Consider the following 18,652-nt stretch of genomic DNA (forward strand, 5'->3'; position numbering starts at 1 on the left):
TTATCCACATCCTTGTCAACACTTATTTTCTGTGTGTTTTTTTAACAGTAGCCATCCTAATGAGTGTGAGGTAATATCTCATTGTGGTTTTGATTTGCATTTCTCAGAGGATTAGTGATGTTGAATATCTTTTCATAAGCTATTGACCATTCCTGGCATATCTTAAGGCAAATTCCAGACATCAAATCACTTCACCCATAAATACTTCATTATTTAACTCTCACAGTTAAAGTAACGAATAGTACCATTATTACACCCAACAAAATTAACAATTTCTTAATATCATAATATCCAGTCCCTATTCTACTTTCTATGATTGTCCCCAAAATATCTTTTGATGGTTGCTTTGTTCAAATCAGGATTCAAATAGAATTCACATGCTGTATTTGGTTGATATGGCTTCTAAGGATCTTAATGTATAGCAGTTCCCCTTCCCTTTATTTATATGCCATTTATTTGTTCTAAAAAAACTCAGTTTTTAGATTAGAAAAGTAATAAAGATTATTTAACAAACGGTGTTCGGATAACTGAAGAGTCATTTGAGGAGAAAAACATGGATCCATACTTCACACTTTAACTAGGATAACCATAAAAATAATAGGCCAGGCACGGTGGCTCATGCCTGTAATCCCAGCACTTTGGGAGACCAAGGCAGGCAAATCACTTGAGGTCAGGAGTTCGAGACCAGCCTGGCCAACATGGTGAAATCCCGTCTCTACTAAAAATACAAAATTTAGCCAGGTATTGTGGCTGGTGCCTGTAATCCCAGCTACTCGGGGGACTAAGGCAGGAGAATTGCTTGATCTCAGGAGGTAGAGGTTGCAGTGAGCCAAGACCGCACCACTGCACTCCAGCTTGGGTGACAGAGCAAGACTCCGTCTCAAAAAAAATAGTAATAATAAAAATAAAAATAATAATAAAAGATATGAGGGAAATTTTGTATAATCTCAGAGTGGGGATAGTTTATGAGCAAATCCAGTAACACCCCCAGAAAACGGTCAATAGTCTTGACTATATGAATATCAAACATTTCCACAGTAAGAATGTATAAATGACTGATGAATAAGAAAAAAAAAAAATCAAACATTTCTGCTTGGGAAAAACCAATGTAAATAAGCTCAACAGACAAATGACAATCTGCAAAAAAATGCGCAACTTACAGTGCAGAAGACTAATTTCCTTAATAGAGAAGGGAAAAAACCTAACAATCTAAGAGAACATTTCACAAAAAAGGAAACAAATAGATTTTAAGCATATAAAAAGATGATCAAACTCACTTGTGATAAGAGAAATAAAAATTAAAATAATACTGAAACATGATGTTTCACCTACAAGATTAGCAAATAATGTACTGGTGAAGGAAACAGGCACTTGCAAACATTCCTGGTAGGGGTATAAATGGTAGAATCTCTAGGGAGAGCGATTTGGCAAGACCTTTCAAAATTACAAATGTGCATACCCTTTGCCCCAGCAATTCTCCTTTCAGGGATTTACCTTTTAGATATGTAAAGCACTTGGAACAACAATGCAAGTGCCTAAGTATGAGCATCTTCTCTGCAAACACAAAATATTTACTGCAGCATTATTTGTAATAGGTGAAGACTGGAAACAACCTAATTAATTGCCCATCAATAAGGGACTAGTTAAGTAAATCATAATGTATACATACAATGGAATAGTGCAAAACCATAAAAAATGACAAAACTCTATCTATACACATAGAAAAATCACCAAGATATGGTAAATGGTAAATGCAAGGTACAGAACATTATACTATGCTGTTTTTAAAAGGTATTTTTTGTGTAGAATATGTATATATGTAAAATGTGCATATATATATAAAATGTGTAACTATATATATTTGCTTTTATAGCCATAGTATCTCTGAAAGAATACACAATGAACTGATAATATTGGTCCCCTCCAGGGAGGAGAACCTAGTGACTGGGAAAGGGGTTGAATATTTTTTATCACATACCCTTTTGTATCTTTTGAATTTTTGTACCATGAATTGTAAGTTAATCAAAATATAAAATTGCAACTGAATAAAAGCAGAACATATTCAGGGAAAAAAAATCAAACAATATGGCAGTATGTAGAATGAAAAGTAATAGTCCTTTTACTCTCATTCCTTGGAAGTAATCGCTGTTCTAAGCCCCTCCCCTGAAGTCTGATTCAGTAGGTCTAGGGTCAGGCTGGAAATCTGTTTTTAACAAGAACCCCAGATGATTTCATGATGAAGCAAGTTTAAGAAACACTTACCTAGTCAGATCACACAACATGGCAATTTATTCCTAGCAAAATACAATCTGCATTCAATCCTGACAGGGCAAAGAGCCAACAATGACCGTCAGAATAGTGAGCACTGTGGGTCAATTTACACATTTATCATCACTGGTACCATCTGTACGCGCCTGGCCCAAATTGGTCCAGTTTAGTCGTTAACCTTGCAATTTTCCAGGAGAGTAAAATGATTTAGGAGAGATTCAACTATATCATACCCAAACAACTGATCAGAAAAAACAGCACATTTGAGTTTTAAAGAAAGCGAGAGTTGAGATTCTGAATGACCATCTATAGCTTTTAATTGCTGGTTCACCGTTCAGTTCAGTGAATAGAGGTTGAGGGCCTACTAAGTGCCAGGATGCAGACAGCACAAAGCAAGACACCTAACGTGTGAGAAGTTATGGAGCACAGGGTACCATGGGAACACAGAGTAAAGGCACCTCAACAGTCAGTGGGGTGATGGTTTTTGAGAGGAAGTGACACCTGTTTACAGAACTCAGGGGAGGCCGGGTGTGGTGGCTCATGCCTGTAATCCCAGCACTTTGGGAGACCAAGGCAGGTGGAACACAAGGTCAGGAGTTCGAAACCAGCCCGGCCAATATGGTGAAACTCCGTCTCTATTTAAAAAAAAAAAAAAAAAAATTAGCCGGGTGTGGTGGCGGGTGCCTGTAGTAACAGCTACTCAGGAGGCTAAGGCAGGAAGATCACTTGAACCCAGGAGGTGGAGGTTGCAGTGAGCCAAGACCGCGCCACTGCACTCCAGCCTGGACGACAGAGCGAGACTCTGTCTCAAACAAACAAACAGAAACGAAAACCTCAGGGGAAAACAGCTGAGAAGACATGTCTCATTTCCAACCACAGGTAGTCTAAAGAAGTGGCTTTCAAACTGTGCTTCCCCAAACCAGAATCTTCGTAGGTGGAGACTGGACCAAATAACCAGAGAGAATTAGTGTTCCTACTTTTTTTAATTTTTATTTTTTGAAGGTATCATTTTGTCACCAAGGCTGGAATGCAGTGGCGGGATCACGGCTCACTGCAGCCTCAACCTCCCGAGTTCAAGCAACCCTGCCACTGCAGCCTCCCAAATAGCTGGGACTACAGGTGTGTATCACCATGCCTGGTTAATTTTTGATTTTGTGTAGAGACAGGTCTTGCTATGTTGCCCAGGCTGGTCTCAAACTCCTGGACACAAGCAGTCTTCTTACCTTGGCCTCCCAAAGTGCTGAGATTACAGGCATGAGCCACCGCATCTGACCTGGTGTTCCTACTTTCTCTTCAACCTGAGCTCATAGTCCCCATTTTATGTATTACATACTGTGGCTCTTTCAGAAACATTGGAAGAGTATTTGATATTAAAAACAACCAGAAGTATTAATCACTAGAATGTAAGCTTCAAGAAGGCTGAGATTTTAAAAATGTTTTGTTCACTGCTGTTATCTCCAGTACATAGACCACTCGCACAGAGTAGGCAACCAATGAACTGTTTCAACTTTCAACCAATATGTACTGAGCTAGGCACTGATATATGCCAGGCGCCAATCTAGTTATGGAAACACAGCAGTAACAAGAGCCAAGAGTCTTTGACCTCATTGAGCTAACTGCAGTGATTAATATTTCAAGATAGACACTGGGCTAGGCATATTTCATTTATCCTTCTAACTCTGTGAAATGGGTATTAGATCATTCATCCCCCTCCCTCTCCTTTACTTAAACAGAGAAAACAGAAGCTTGGAAAACTTAAGTAACTTGCTCCAAATCACACAGCTAGCAATATGGTAGTACTTGGATTTGAAGCAATTAGGTCTGACTTTAAAATAATGCTCTTTCAGGGCTGGGCATAGTGGCTCATGCCTGTAATCCCAGCACTTTGGGAAGTGGAGGGAGAGGCAGGAAGATCGCCTGAGCCAAGGATTCCAGCCTGGGCAACACAGTGAGAGCCCATCTCTACCAAATATTGTTTAAAAAATTAGCCAGGCATGATGGCACATGCCTGTGGTCCCAGCTACTCAGGCTAAGGTGGGAAGATCGCTTGAGCCCAGGAAGTTGAGGCTGCAGTGAGCCGAGATCATGCGCCGCACACCAGTCTGAGCAACAGAGTAAGATCCTGTCTCTAAAAAACAATGCTCTTTCCATTAAGTACACTGTTTCTCAAATAAAGGAAACTGGAAAAGTGGGCATAAAGTAATCTGAGATCAACTCACAAGTAACACAATAAACACAAGGGCATAAAAAAATAACTAGACTGTAAGCCCATTAGTGGCAGAATTATGTTAGCACTCTGCCTGGACCATAAAAAGAGTATAATAAATGCTTGTTAAAGTTAACTTCAAACTAGAGGCAATACTGCTTTCTGACCTCTGCAGTACTTGACTTCCTCCAGCTTGTCCCATATTCCCTCAAGCCCCTCTACCATGCTAAATATACCAAACCAGTGACTGACTCAGGCAGAGTTCTGTGGTCTATCTTCTCTACCTGTTCTCACCAAGGCAAAAAGAATTCAAAGACAGTAAGGAATTATCACCTTATAAGAAGATTCGAGGGCGGGATGGATTATGTGTAAGTCTGGTTAAGCAACAGAAATACAGATGACTTACATTTCAACTGGAAGGCCACTGTGCCTTGAATTCTAACTACTAAATAATTACAGACTGAAACTACTGTTGATGCAAATATGCATCACTACATTGTGGAGTTCAACAACCAACCATTAAGAGACCAGACTGATAATCACAAAGCTAAAGAATAACGTATTGAAAGAATAGCAGCAATTAGGAACCAGTTACTTCAAGGAAACATTGATAAGGTGGCCTTCCCTCTCAACTGTAGGAATTTCAATTATCTACATGCACATAATTGGTAGTCTTGGCCATGAAATATGGCAGTCAAGCTAGAGGTAGTAGAATACCGATCCAGTGTTCAGTACACACTATTAAGGTCCTAATTTTAATTTGCGAATACCCAATTTTAGTACTCTTTTTTCTTTTCTGGGATGGAGTTTTGCTCTTGTTGCCCAGGCTGGAGTGCAATGACGTGGTCTCAACTCACTGCAACCTCCACCTCCAGGTTGAAGCAATCCTCCTGCCTCAGCCTCCCAAAGTAGCTGGGATTACAGGCGCCCACCACCACAACCTCCTAATTTTTGTATTTCTAGTAGAGTTTCACCATGTTGGCCAGGCTGGTCTCGAACTCCTGACCTCAGGTGATCCATCCACCTCGGCCTCCCCAAGTGCTAGGATTACAGGCGTGAGCTACTGCGCCCGGCCCAATTTTAGTACTCTTAGGCTGCCAGAAGCCAGCCCATTTCTGCAGATGAAGCCTTCTGTCACATTTAAGAACAAAAGGGAAAACTTGGATTTTTAAAAAACCTGTTGTGTGTCAACCACGGGCTGGAAACTGTACTTTGATGCTAACTTTTGTTATCAGTGTATACAGCAAGAACTTTGGCATCCAGTGAAACTATGATCAAAGTTTGTGGGGACAAGTCACTTAGCTTCTTCATCTGTAAAATGGAGATTTATCTAATTCCTACCCAATTCTAAGACTTACAATTTATAATATAATAGCTGGCACAGACTGAAAAAGTAGTTATGAAAGTCTGTTTTGCAGAGATGAAGTCTGTGGTATGCACTGCCTGAAGGTCCTCAGAAATAATTTGAGACAAGTAGATACCAGAATAGGCACTTGTTTAGCCCAAAGCAAATCTTCACAACTGAAAAGTCAGAGGTCTCATGAAAAGCATCCTTAGGAGTAAGAGAGCGAGAATCCAAGGGAATCTCTGGGTTACCTCAGAAAGGAGGACAGGAACTGCACAGAGGACAATGATCACAATAAATTTCTAAGAGTCTTTGAACTAGGGGCTGTAAATGCTTACAGGGATGGGCAGCTAACATGAATGAAGGGGCTGAGTAAAGAAAAATTAACTTCCAGAAATGTAATTTTTGGCTAGGCATGGTGGGTAATCCCAGCACTTTGGGAGGCTGAGGCAGGAGGATTGCTTGAGGCCAGGAGTTTGAGATCAGCCTGGGCAACCTAGCAAGACCGTCTCCAAAACAAACAAACAAAACAAAACCTTAAAAATTAGCTGGGTTTGGGTGGCACATGCCAGTAGTCCTAGCTACTGGGGAGGCGGAGGTGGAAGGATTGTTTTGAGCCCAGGAGTTCAAGGTTATAGTGAGCCATGTTCACACCACTGCCCTCCAACCTGGGCAACAGAGCAAGACCCTGTGTTTAAAAATAAAAAACACACACACAGAAATGTATTTTTATTTAAGCTGTGGGTGTTTATACATGCAAAATACTGGAGTTTACGTTTTACATTAAAGACATAAGTGAAAAACTAGAAAATTTATCATTACACTTTTTTTTTTTTTTTGTAGTTTATTCTCCTTTGACTTGGAACTGGAGGCCTGACACATTTATGTGCCAAGAGGTCAACGTTAGGTCTTATATTTTTGTGTTACAACATGCAGTACAGAATTCAGCCTTGAATGCTTTCACTTCAAGTGACTAATTTGATCCTATTTCATAATGGAAAACAGCTGTTTAGAAATGTAGGCATTTCCAAACACAGAAGTTTGGCACAGTGTTTTTTATATTTCAGTAACTACTTCCAAAGTATTTGTAGAATTCGGCATTTCAATGACATCATGCTTCATTTTCAGCACCACGGCACAGTAATTCAGAATCTCCATTGTAGCTCTTCTTTCATACTCTAAACACTGAGAAAGGCTAATTGAACAATATTAGTTCATTTTCATCAAATATGTCAGAGAACCTTTTCTGGAATTCAACAGACAACTTCACAACTGTGGGAATGTAATTCAGGCCATCACTTTCAATTCTTGGAAACCAATTTCAGCAAAGAAAAGTCAGCCAGTTTATCTCTTGCCAAATGAGTTTCTCAAAGGCATAATTTTGCTAGGAACAAGCAAGTACAACCATACATTTGTGAAGGTATTTATGAACAATGCTGTTTTTATTCAGTGTCTAGATGAGTTGTAAAATCAACCAAACAAGCCAAATATTTTATTTCACTCTCTGCGGGTGTGGTGAATGCCCTTTGGATGCCAAGTCATTTTTTTCAGTATCTTGAGTACCATGCTTCAACTAAGCCAATCAACCTCCATGTAATAGGGCAGATTTCCATAACATGCACCCAATAATTCACCAAGCAAAGTATTCAGTTGTGGAGCAAACCACCATGTTAATTACTAGTTCCTGATCTGACTGATTCATTTCTAAGCTTTTAGCAGAAAGAGCTTTAAGTTTAGGTCCCCGGAAAGTGTTTCTGCTTCAAATTGTTTCTTGGGTCCAACAGTTCTAAACACTATTGCAGAAGCACCACCTGTAGTCATACTTACTAATTTTGACCAATTGATATTAAAAATCTGAAGACTTTTCTCATCACACAAAATCCAGGTATTTCCAGATGTACCTGTGATGAGTCCAAGAGTCAGGTTACATCAAATTCTTAACACATGAATCATACCTAAGTGCAGTGGCTCTCGAACTTTAGCATGTATCAGAATCAGCTGGAGGGCCTGTTGAAACAGATCCATAAGCTCCCCCACCTTTTCCACCAGTTTCTGATTCTGTAGGTCCAAAGGGGTAAGGGACTGAGAATGTGTATTTCCAACATGTTTCCAGATGGTACAGTGCTGTTGGTCTGGGACCATACTTTGAGAACCACTGGCTAGGAATACAGCTAACTGTACAGCTATGTGGATGTAGTTTTTAATCTGTTGTAACCAACTGCTATGTAAATCTCCAAAAATAATTTAACTTTTTGACTAAATCTGTCCCAAGAATGTTTAGCCATCAATGTCTGACATCCTGAGCCAAAGTATTTCCTACCTTTGCAAATGCTTGCTTATAACATAATTTCTGTTGTACTCGACAAACACTTTTATAAAACTACTGTATAAAAAAGGCTTTAAAGTCCTGGCAGTTTTTTCATTTAATACATAATTGCCTTCTGTGGCATCACTTATTTTATCTGTATCTAGAAATATAGCCTGTTGAAATTCCAAGTACATTTTTAAGTTCTTTTCATTTCAGCACTCATCCTTTTTGTATGATTTTTTCTTTTTTTTTTTTTTGAGATGGAGTTTCACTCTTGTTGCCCAGGCTGGAGTGCAATGGTGCGATCTTGGCTCACCGCAACCTCCACCTCCCAGGTTCAAGTGATTCTCCTGCCTCAGCCTCTCGAGTAGCTGGGATTACAGGCATGCGCCACCATGCCCGGCTAATTTCGTATTTTTAGTAGAGACAGGGTTTCTCCATGTTGGTCAGGCTGGTTTCGAACTCCCGACCTCAGGTGATCCACCTGCCTCGGCCTCCCAAAGTGCTGGGATTACAGGCGTGAGCCACCGCACCCGGCCGTACACTGATATTTCTTACAGTGGTTTACTTTCAAATGGTATCTTAAATTGTAGTCTTTCAACAGACACATTTTATTTAGATGGATATGAAAATTCATCAATTCCACAAAGAAATAGGCTCTCTCCTGTTCAAACACGTGAACTTCTTCCATAAAAAAGATTGTTTTCACTTTGCACAGATGTGGGTATGAGAAATATTTCGTGTTCATCAAAAATATTATTTAAAAAGAACAAGCACAACAATCAATGGTGTTTCAGTTATCTATTTCTGTGTAACAAATTAGCCCCCAAACTTAGTGGCTTAAAACAACATTTATTATCTCATAGTATCTGTAGGCATGGCTTAGCTGGGTCCTCTGGCTCAAGGTCTCCTACAGGCTTCAATCAAGGTGCCAGCCAGGGCTGCAGTCATCTCAAGGCTCGCCTGGGGAAAGATCCGCTTCCAAGCTCACTCACGTACGTGGCTGTTGGCAGCAATTCAGTTCCTTGCGGGCTGTAGTTGGACTGAGGGCCTCAGTTCCTCACTGAGTGTTGGTTGGAGGCTTCCCTCAGTTTCTTTTCCTGTGGGTCTCTCCATAGGGCAGCTCACAACATGGCAGCTTGCTTCATCAGAGTGATCAAGCAAGAAGAGCCAGAGAGAAAGAGAGAGAGAGTGCAAACAAGATGGAAGTCACAGTTTTTTATAACCTAATCTTGGAAGTGACATCCCATCACTTTTGTTGTAGTCTGCTCATCAGAAGCAAGTCACTAGGTCCAGCCCACAAACTGGGGGGATGGGAGGAGATTACAAAAGGGTGTGAATACCAGGAGGTGGGAATCATTGGGAGCCATTGTAGAAGATGTCTACCATGAATGACAAGTGGCACTTCGTCATTGTGGCAGGGAGACACCATGGAGCTGTAGAGACCAATAAATGAAGACCATGTGGTTCACCAAAAGGGGTTAAGCAGTATTGCCAGAGGATCTGATATTTCAGTAGTTGGAAAGAGACTTTTTTGCAACATTTCTCTATTTTTAAAAGTTGGCAACAAATTCGAACTTGTTAAAAAATAATGCAAGTTAAACGACAGCAGGAAATGATAATCATTCAATTCATACAACTAGATGATGCCTTAATATTCAGTCCAAGTGCATTATTTGATTTCAGATCCTGGTGAACACTATTGATCAATGAAAATAAACGAAGTTCTTTCAAAAAGAAAAGGAAAAAAATATGTGGGCCAATGCAAAAATACATGAATGGGCCACAAAAGGCCTATGGGCTGCCAGTTTGCCATCCTTGCCATAACCTTTGTAATTTCCTCATGTGATACAGATGAACGGGCAAGGGTTTTGCTTCTGGTATGCAAATCCTGGTTTCTGCCACTTCTATTGGTTATGTCCCTGGGCCTAATGACAAGGGCCAGAGAAAGGATCCTGGGGACTTATATCGTAAGTACTTTCTTCCTTGTTTCCTCTACAGAGGAAGGGTAGGGTACCATGCTTTGTACCCCTGACTTCAACACTCCTTATCTCACTTCCCTACTTCATTTTCTCCACAGCATTTCCTATGTCACAAAACATATTTTGCCTATTTATCTTGTTTGTTGTCTATCATCTTCATTAGAATATGTTTCATGAGGTCAGAAATCTGTTTTATTCACTGCTGTATCCTCATAATCTTGAACTTTGCCTGGCACACAGGAGTCCAATAAACATAGTCTGAGTAAATTAATTCTATTGTTCACAGTACTTAGAATAGTGTCTGGCACAGAACAGGTGCTCAAAAATATTAACTGAACTGAAAAGCATTGTCCTGATAAGAAAAATGGGGTAAAATTGGGCTAGATAATGGTGGGCAGATCATGAAGGCATGCCATGGCATGCCATGCTAAGCTTAAAGCATGAGAGTGAGGTGATCAATGTCCAACCTACTAGGTACACAAGATATTTTGTATTTTTTTTTTTTTATACAGGGTCTTAACTCTGTCACCCAGGCTGCAGTGCCGTGGTGCGATCTCAGCTCAGTGCAACCTCAACCTCTCAGGCTCAAGCGATCCTCCTGCCTCAGCCTCCTGAGTAGCTGAGACTACAGGTGTGCACCACCATGCCCTGCTACAAGATATTTTAGTCAATATAATAGCAGCTGGCATTTATATGGCATTTACTACGTGCCATATAATGTTCTAAGCATATTACTTAAATCATTTAACACTCACAACAAAATTTGTGATATAGGTATTATTGTTAAACTGAGGCACAGAGTAAGTAACTTGCCTAAGCTTACATAATGAGTACTTAGAGGAATAGGGATCTAAACCCAAGCAGTCTGGCTCCAAGGCCTGTGTTGTCAGCCATTATGCTACACAAACTAAATATAGGAAAAAATGTTCTGGAAAAAGTTATTAAAATATAACTATAAAAATGCAATTACACTGTTCTGAGATATGTTAAAGATGAAGGATTTTGGTGTCAAATATCTTTAGGTCCAAATCTTGGTCCAACCATGTTCTAGCAGTGCAACCTTGGGCCAGTGACTACACTGAGCCTGTTTTTTTTTTTTTTTTTTGCTATAAAAAGTAGAGATTTAGGCCGGGCGTGGTGGCTCACGCCTGTAATCCCAGCACTTTGGGTGGCAGACGCAGGCGGATCACCTGAGGTCAGGAGTTCGAAACCAGTCTGGCCAACATGGTGAAACTCCGTCTCTACTAAAAATAGAAAAATTAGTTGGGTGTGGTGGCATGCACCTGCAGTCCCAGCTACTTGGGAGGCTGAGGCAGGAGAATTGCTTGAACCCAGGAGGTGGAGGTTGTAGTGAGCCAAGATCACGCCACTGTACTCCAATCTGGGCCACAGAGCAAGACTCTGCCTCAAAAAACAAAAAACAAAACAAAACAAACAAAAAACAAAATAAAAACAAAAGAGAGAGATTGATTTAATCTGTCATAGGAGTAGAGGAAAAAATAGAGATTAATACCTCTCCTGTTGGGTGGTTGTGAGAATTAAATGAATATTGGTGCGGTACCTCGCCCATGTGGTAGCTATTATTACTACCATCAAAAGGGAATATATTCTATAAGTGCATTGCTAAGCAGCTACAAAACTTCTGAGTAACAGGAGTTCGGCAATTCAGTTTGCAATCTGAGTTTATTTAGATGGAATTAATATATAACATTGTATAGCACTGATTCTAAATTCTTCTTTATCTGACCTGTAAAGCCCTCTACAGTGATTCAGTCAGTAAAGGTAAACCAACCAATCTCTCTCTCTCTCTCACAGCAAACATTATTTTATGTATGTCAAGTCCTAGAGCAAATCTCCGCCCTCTTGAAACTCATTTAAAAGATAATTAAGCGATATGAAAATACTATGAAAGAGAAAAAAATATGAGAGAGGTAAGAACAGAGTACTCTGGTAGTAAAGGGAAGGCTTAATTTACCACAGCTGACAGAGGCTGGCTAGGAAAGATTCTATAACAATAACTTTTGAGCAGGAATAAGGGGGAATTTGCTATGCAAAGGTCAAGATAAACATAAGAAAAATACTATGAGAGAGGACACGGTATGTCTAGGAAACTAAGAAAATACAGAATGGTTGGAACAGGGGTGGCCAGAGGTGAGCACCAGGTAAGTCTGGAGGGAGTTTGGGATCAGATTGTGAAGGGCACTGTCTGCCATGCTCAGAAGTTTGGACTCGGTAGGGTAGGCAAATACACCTTTGTGCATATAACAGAGTCAGCTTCTGTTTTCAGAATGGTGTCTCTGGCAGCAATATGGCAGATGGAGTCCAGAGAGTGTTATGGTAAAGGAACAAGTTGACACTATCTTCCTGGTTCAGATAAGAAATTTTGGCAGCCTGAACTAAAGCAACGGGGGTGGAAACAGACAGAAGTAGCTGGACTCAGGAGACATTTCTAACGTAGAATTCAAAGGATCCAATGACCAAGTAAATGTGGGAAGTGACAGGAGAGTGAAGAATTGAGGACTCCACGGCTTCTGGCTTGAAAGTGATGAAAGACACCATTCACAGAAATAGAGAGTACCAGAAGTGGAACAAGTTTTGGGGAAACATAATGAGTTCCATTTTGGGTAGTTTTTAGTTTAAGTGACCTAAAAGACATCAAGTAGTAGAGAGCTGAAAAGATGTGTTGAAAGCTCATGAGAGAGGTCGAGGGTAGAGACAGAGCAACAGGAATCATCAGAATTTAATTAATACTTAAAGCCACCATAATGGATGAGATTGCTCAGGAAACAAAAGTAGAAGAATATGACCAGGACAGAAGCCTTGAGGGCACCAACATTTAAAGAAGCAGGCAGAAGAGGAATAAGGAAAAAAGAAGAAAGAACTAGAGGGTTACAAGGAGAATCAGAAGTGAGTTGAACTGTGAAATCCAAGGAAGATAGTTCAAGAAAAGGATGGCTTGATATTAATGATCTTAAAGAGGACCAAGAAAGGCTAAGAATGGAAATGTGTGCAGCAGCTTCAGAGTGGTGACATCAGATATAAAGTAGCACTAGGCTAGGAAATGGGAATTAATACAATCTGCTTCTTTAAGAATAATGGTGAATAGGGAAGAAACGAGATAAAGATAATGGCTCGAAGGAATTAGAAAATAAAGGGGAAGTTTTTGTTTTTCAAAGATTATTTGTGCATGCTGTAAGTGAAAGAAACCAGAGAGGCAGAGACTGAAACTGTAGAAAGGACAGGGATTACTACTTTTGAATTCCTATAACATCACTGTATGATTCACTTACTTGGCACTTAGCTTACACATTTGCCTTGTATTGGCAGTATTGTACATTTAGCAATGCTGGCACAAACTAAGTGCTCAAAAAATCTACTTATGATTGTTTGTCTTCATGTATCTATACATATTATCTAGCCAGTAACAGTGTACAATCATACACAAGAATGTACAAAATGAAGGAAACAGGATGGTGGGATTGTGTAAACTTTGAGCAATATAAACCCAGAATAGTAATTTTTATCCACCACTTACTAGTACTTAGAACAAAGAAAAATTATTTTACCTCTTGGTTATCTCAGTTACTCAACTGTAAAATGGGGGAGAATACCATACACCTTGCAAGCTCTTGAGGATTAAATGAGTTATTTTTAAAGCTTTTAATATACAACTTGTTGCCTAAGAAGTAATTATTATTTTGATTATTTTCCAACCACTAGAGCATCTAGAAAAGTCATTGACTTTTCAGAATGTCTATGACTAATGGTAAGTAAACAATCAGGAGGCATAGCAGCCATTGCTTTATCGTATTCTAGAGAACCAAAGCACAACATGATACCTGTTCTCAAAGTCTGGTTATTCATATACCACCAACATGATTTCTGCCATATCCAAGTACTACAACTTAATATCTTTCTTTAAATCAACTCATTTTATGTAATCATAATCATTCTAAAAAAGTATAGCTGCGAAATGGTGAGTTTGATGTGCTGATCATTTTTTTTCTAATTACACAGTAACCATTAAAACAAAGCATTCATTCCCTTAATCACCCTAAATTATCTCCTGAATCACAATCTAAAACTGCTTTAGGTTGCTCTACTTCTGAGACCCTTAGGAAGCAATCAGGCAAGCAATTTGTGGGTTTACTTAATTTTCCTTCTACTGATTATCATTTACAAAGGTTTGCAGAGCATATAAATGAAACCAACCAAATCAAAAAATTCATCCCAACAATATACACTGGATCTTTTCATGGTAAGTCCGAAGTTGTCTAAAGCTAAACAGACAACCCAGCAACTTATCTATTATTTAATCCTTCCACCTCTACTTTCTGTATCACAAATGAAAATGAGACTGGGAATAAAGGTCCATCTTGTGGTCTAGCCCGAAGAACAAAACCAAAGAGGGGAGAGATACAGTAGTGGGTTTTGTTCTGAGGCACTGACATTTAGTCAAAAGAAATAGTAGGCATGCAAATCATCCAAGTGAAAAATTCCCACCTTCGAGACAGTAGAACACTCCTCTGAAAAGGGAAACCACAATCGGTTATTAATACCTTTCAAGTCTGTGCTACAATCCAGGGAGTTCTTCATCACTCCAATAAAAACAAAAACCGGGAGAGAACTTCACTCATTGATAACATCGACAGACACTTTAGATATGCAAATTTAGAGCTGGTCTTAAATCCATTATATTGAGCCACACTACACTCTTAAAAAGTCACTTCTACAATCCATTCTCTTAGGATCATTGATCTATTCATTATGGAAAAAAACAAGGTACTCTGCACCCAAAGTACACAGGGCATTATGGAGAATACAAAAAGATCAGAGTTTGTTTATAATCTAGCACAGGGAATAAGATTTATACATTCCCCAAGAGTGCTTCTAAGGACTAGAGAGAACTGCTGGGAATTTTTCCCCAACATTTTTATTATGAAAAACTTCAAACATATGGCAAAGTTGAAATAATTTTACAGTGAACATCTGAATACCCACGACTGAGATTATACTATTTTTACCATACCTTATTTATCACATATCTATCTATTCAATCCATCTTTTTTATTAACTGCTGGGATTTTGAAAATGAGACTGTGTGGTGAAGTACGACAAAAATACACTAAGGGCTGCTTCTCAAAAGATTTTGACTGATGGGGTATATAAACAAAAAAAAACTTTGGAAACCACAAACCCATACTCAGTGTTCAACCCTCCTGCCAACCTCCAATCAAAATCTATTCAGAGCTCATAACTGGCTATTCAGGTCTCCACACCCTTGTCCACTATCTGAACTCTCTTCAGTCCTCTTCATGGCTTAGCACCAATCCGTGAAGCCTTCCCCAACTTTCACTACCTTAATCAGAATTAACCATGCCCCCTATAGGGGCCACATTTTTCATCATTTGCAATTAGCCCACAGTATCTGCAATTTATTATCTCTTTCACTAAACCTTGCCCTCCTTGAGGACAGGGTCCCCTTATTTACCTCTCAGTCCTCAGCAAGCAGCTAGTACTTGGCCTACAGCAAGCACTCTAATAAAAGAGTGAGTTAATGACCTGAACCGTCTTTAACCAGGAGCCAAGGAAGAGTTTAACTGAGTGGGGAAATGATCTAATCACAGTGGCACTTTAGAAAGATTCATTTTATAGCAGCACTGTTGTTTAGAGTATGAGCTTTGGAGGAAGACCACATAGGCACAAATCTCAGCCCTGCCACTTATCTCTTGGTGACTTTGGGCAAGTTTCTAAGCCCGTGCCTCAGTTTCCTCATTTAGAAAACAGGGATAATACTGCTTCACAGGTTATTGCGAGGATGATGAGGTAATTTTTTTAAAAGAAGCGCATAGAGCGGCACCTAACACATAGTAAATATTCCATCAATGTGGTCACTATTGCCAGCAATCAGGTTAATAACGAGGTTAAAAATTCCTTACAAGCCTGGGTGGTAGCAGTGAAAACAAAGTGGAAAGAATGGCCATGAATAAAGAATCTACCTTAAAATGTTCAGTCAGAAGAGCAAGCAAATGTGTGCCTTTTTTTTTTTAACCTTGTATGAGATAGCTCACGTTTGGATGTGTTTAAACTAAAACAACTATAATCTAGGCACTCTAGGCACAGATTTGATGCTGAGAACGAGTCTAGCATGACTGAACTCTAGACACAACCTTTATAACCACTGCAAGCTTCTCTGTTTAGGTCTTTTAGTCTCTGAGCTAAAACTTGTTTCCTTCTCATTACTCCAGCAGACACCACTTCTTAAGTGATTCCCACAATCCCCTGTTCTGTCTAACTGTAAGGACAACCCCCAGGAACGTTGGTTGGGGAAATAGGTTTGCGGTTTCGTTCTACCCAACCCTGTACTACTTTTCTTTTTCTTCTTCCTGCCCACCTCCTTTACTTCCCCAGCCTTGCTATTCTCTACACGTAGGAACTTGAAACCTAAGAGTATGGGAAAGCAACAGAGCAGCAGCAGTGGTGCCAAGAACTGGGGATGCTGCCAAGCTGTTCCCCAGGCCCCATATGCAGTGACCCAACTACATGCAGATTGGACGTAACTGCCTATGGGGCCTTGCACACTTGATACTCCTTTTTCCTTCTGCTCATTTTCTTCCTCCCACTTAAAGCAACCTCCTCCCAAGCTTGTGACTCATTCAAATCCAATCCATCTTTGAAGACCCAGGTGAGGTCCGACTTCTTCAGGGAAGCCTCCCCTGACCACTTTAGTCCAAAGATAACCCACCAACCCCACATACAGAAAACAGGAACTGTACTTACTGTCTGGACCATAAGGCATAATCACACATTGCTATAATTAAATGTTTCATGTGTATACATTTAACTTTCCAAGGGTATGAGCAGTGTCTCACATGTCTTTAAAACTCGTACACTCAGTGCGTTAATACTTGTTGAACAGTGACTGAATCAGTGGGTTTTTGTTTATGTGTTTAGGCTAAGGCAGGAGGAAGAAGATGCAGGTTGAAATGAGAAAGGCTGAATGGACAGATGGGTAAAAAAGCAGCAGTGGGTGAAGACGGAAAAACAATGTAGAAGAAAGGTATTCAGTTCACACCTGCTTAAGTGATTTACTGCGAGGTTGGAAAGAGATACAGGAGAGAGATGTCAACTGGAAAAAGCAGGGTAAAGGCATTTCAGTTTGAGGCAGAAGACAGCAGGAGAAAGGTGAGGCTACAAAAGAAATTCTGACTAGATTCTGCTGAAACCTAGTGGTAGGCTAATTGGATAAGGGAACCTAAAGGGAGCTACTGGGATGACATGAGTAGAGATATGGCCATGTAGGTGAGTGAATCCGTAGGAGGTAGTATGAAGGGGGGAGGTAAATGGACAAAATGGTAGAGGGTAGTTAGGCAGGTAGGTTAGCTGTTGGGCGGGTAGGTGGGTGGGTAGATGGGAGGCAGGGTAGTGGGTAAGTGGGTAGGTGGTTAGGTATTTAGTTGGGAGGGAATAGGTGTGGGGCTTATTATTTAAGATCCGGCCCCTCCCTCACCTTGACCCGGAAGCGGATGAGTGCTAGCCTCACGCAGTGGCTCAGGCAGGCCGGTGGCAGGAACCAGGCCCGCGGTGGAGGGGTGCCCTTGTTGCCCACGTGTCCCACGATCAGTTGCGCTGTCTGCCGCTCGGCCTGGCACCGACGGCCCCACTCGGCCAGCCGGTCCTTGCCCAGGCCCCCCGGGAACATGACCACGAGCTCCAGGCCGTCGCCGCCAGGATAGGCACAAGCCTGGCACAGCGCTGACAAGTAGCCCAGCATGGCGTTCCATTGGCCGCCACACACCCAATCCGTCTGGTAGCCGCCATAAAGCCGCGGCAGCGCCGAGCCGGCGTCCACCAGCACCCGGGCCCCGGGCAGCGGAGGGGGCGGCGGCGGCAGCGGAGGGTGCAACCCGGGCTGCGCCTGGCCGTGATGGTGGAAGTGGTGAGCGGGGTGATGGTGCCGAGTCGGCCCCGCGCCCCCGGAGTAGGCACCCAAGGCAGCGGGCGGAAGCGGCGGTTGCAGAGGCGCGGAGCCCCTGGCGGCGCGTGGAGCCCCGGGCGCTAGGGCGGCAGTCGGCGGCAGCTGGCGGTGCAAGTGCTGCTGCTGCTGCTGGCGCGAGACCGTGCGCGCGAGTTTGAGGAGGTCCACGGGCACCACGGCCCCGGGACAGCGCTTCTCCAGGAACTCTTGGAAGCCCTGGACACCCATGCTTCGTCGGTGGGCAGACGAGACAGCGGCTGCGCGAGCAGGCTAGGCGACGATCTGGGCGCGAAGCTGGGGGCGGGCGCGTGCGCACTCCGCGGGGGGCAAAGGGGGGCGGGAAAAGGATTCCCGAGGGGAGGGGTGAGGAAGCGAGGGAATGAGGGCGGGGAGAGGAGGAAACCACAAATTGGATTTGGGTAGAGAGAAGAGGAGAGGCGGACCGGACCCGGGAGAGGCTGGGAGGATAAAAGCGAGGATGGGCTCTAGTCACTTCTCTTTTTTCTCCTTTCCGGTCGCTCTTCTTCGCGCTTTAGAAAGGGTGAAGCCTCTTTCTTCCACCTCC

At 41.6% G+C, this 18,652-nt stretch overlaps 1 protein-coding gene across 4 annotated transcripts in view; it reads right to left on the reverse strand.

The window, feature by feature from the left end:
• The window catches only part of FAM120C (family with sequence similarity 120C), a 118,138-nt gene extending 99,723 nt beyond the window's left edge, over positions 1-18,415 (reverse strand). For 3 of the 4 annotated variants that reach the window (XM_009197678.4, XM_009197677.4, XM_003917761.5), the window contains exon 1: positions 17,620-18,415. In XM_009197678.4, coding sequence (XP_009195942.2) covers positions 17,620-18,315 — 696 coding nt within the window. In that variant the 5' untranslated portion in view covers positions 18,316-18,415. Of the gene's footprint in view, positions 1-8,913; positions 9,270-17,619 lie in introns of those variants that run through there. The other variant, XM_009197679.3, reaches the window with a different exon arrangement.
• Between the last annotated feature and the right edge of the window lie 237 nt (positions 18,416-18,652).

This window comes from Papio anubis, chromosome X (genome assembly GCF_008728515.1).
Source record: "Papio anubis isolate 15944 chromosome X, Panubis1.0, whole genome shotgun sequence".
Taxonomy (NCBI): Eukaryota; Metazoa; Chordata; class Mammalia; order Primates; family Cercopithecidae; genus Papio; species Papio anubis.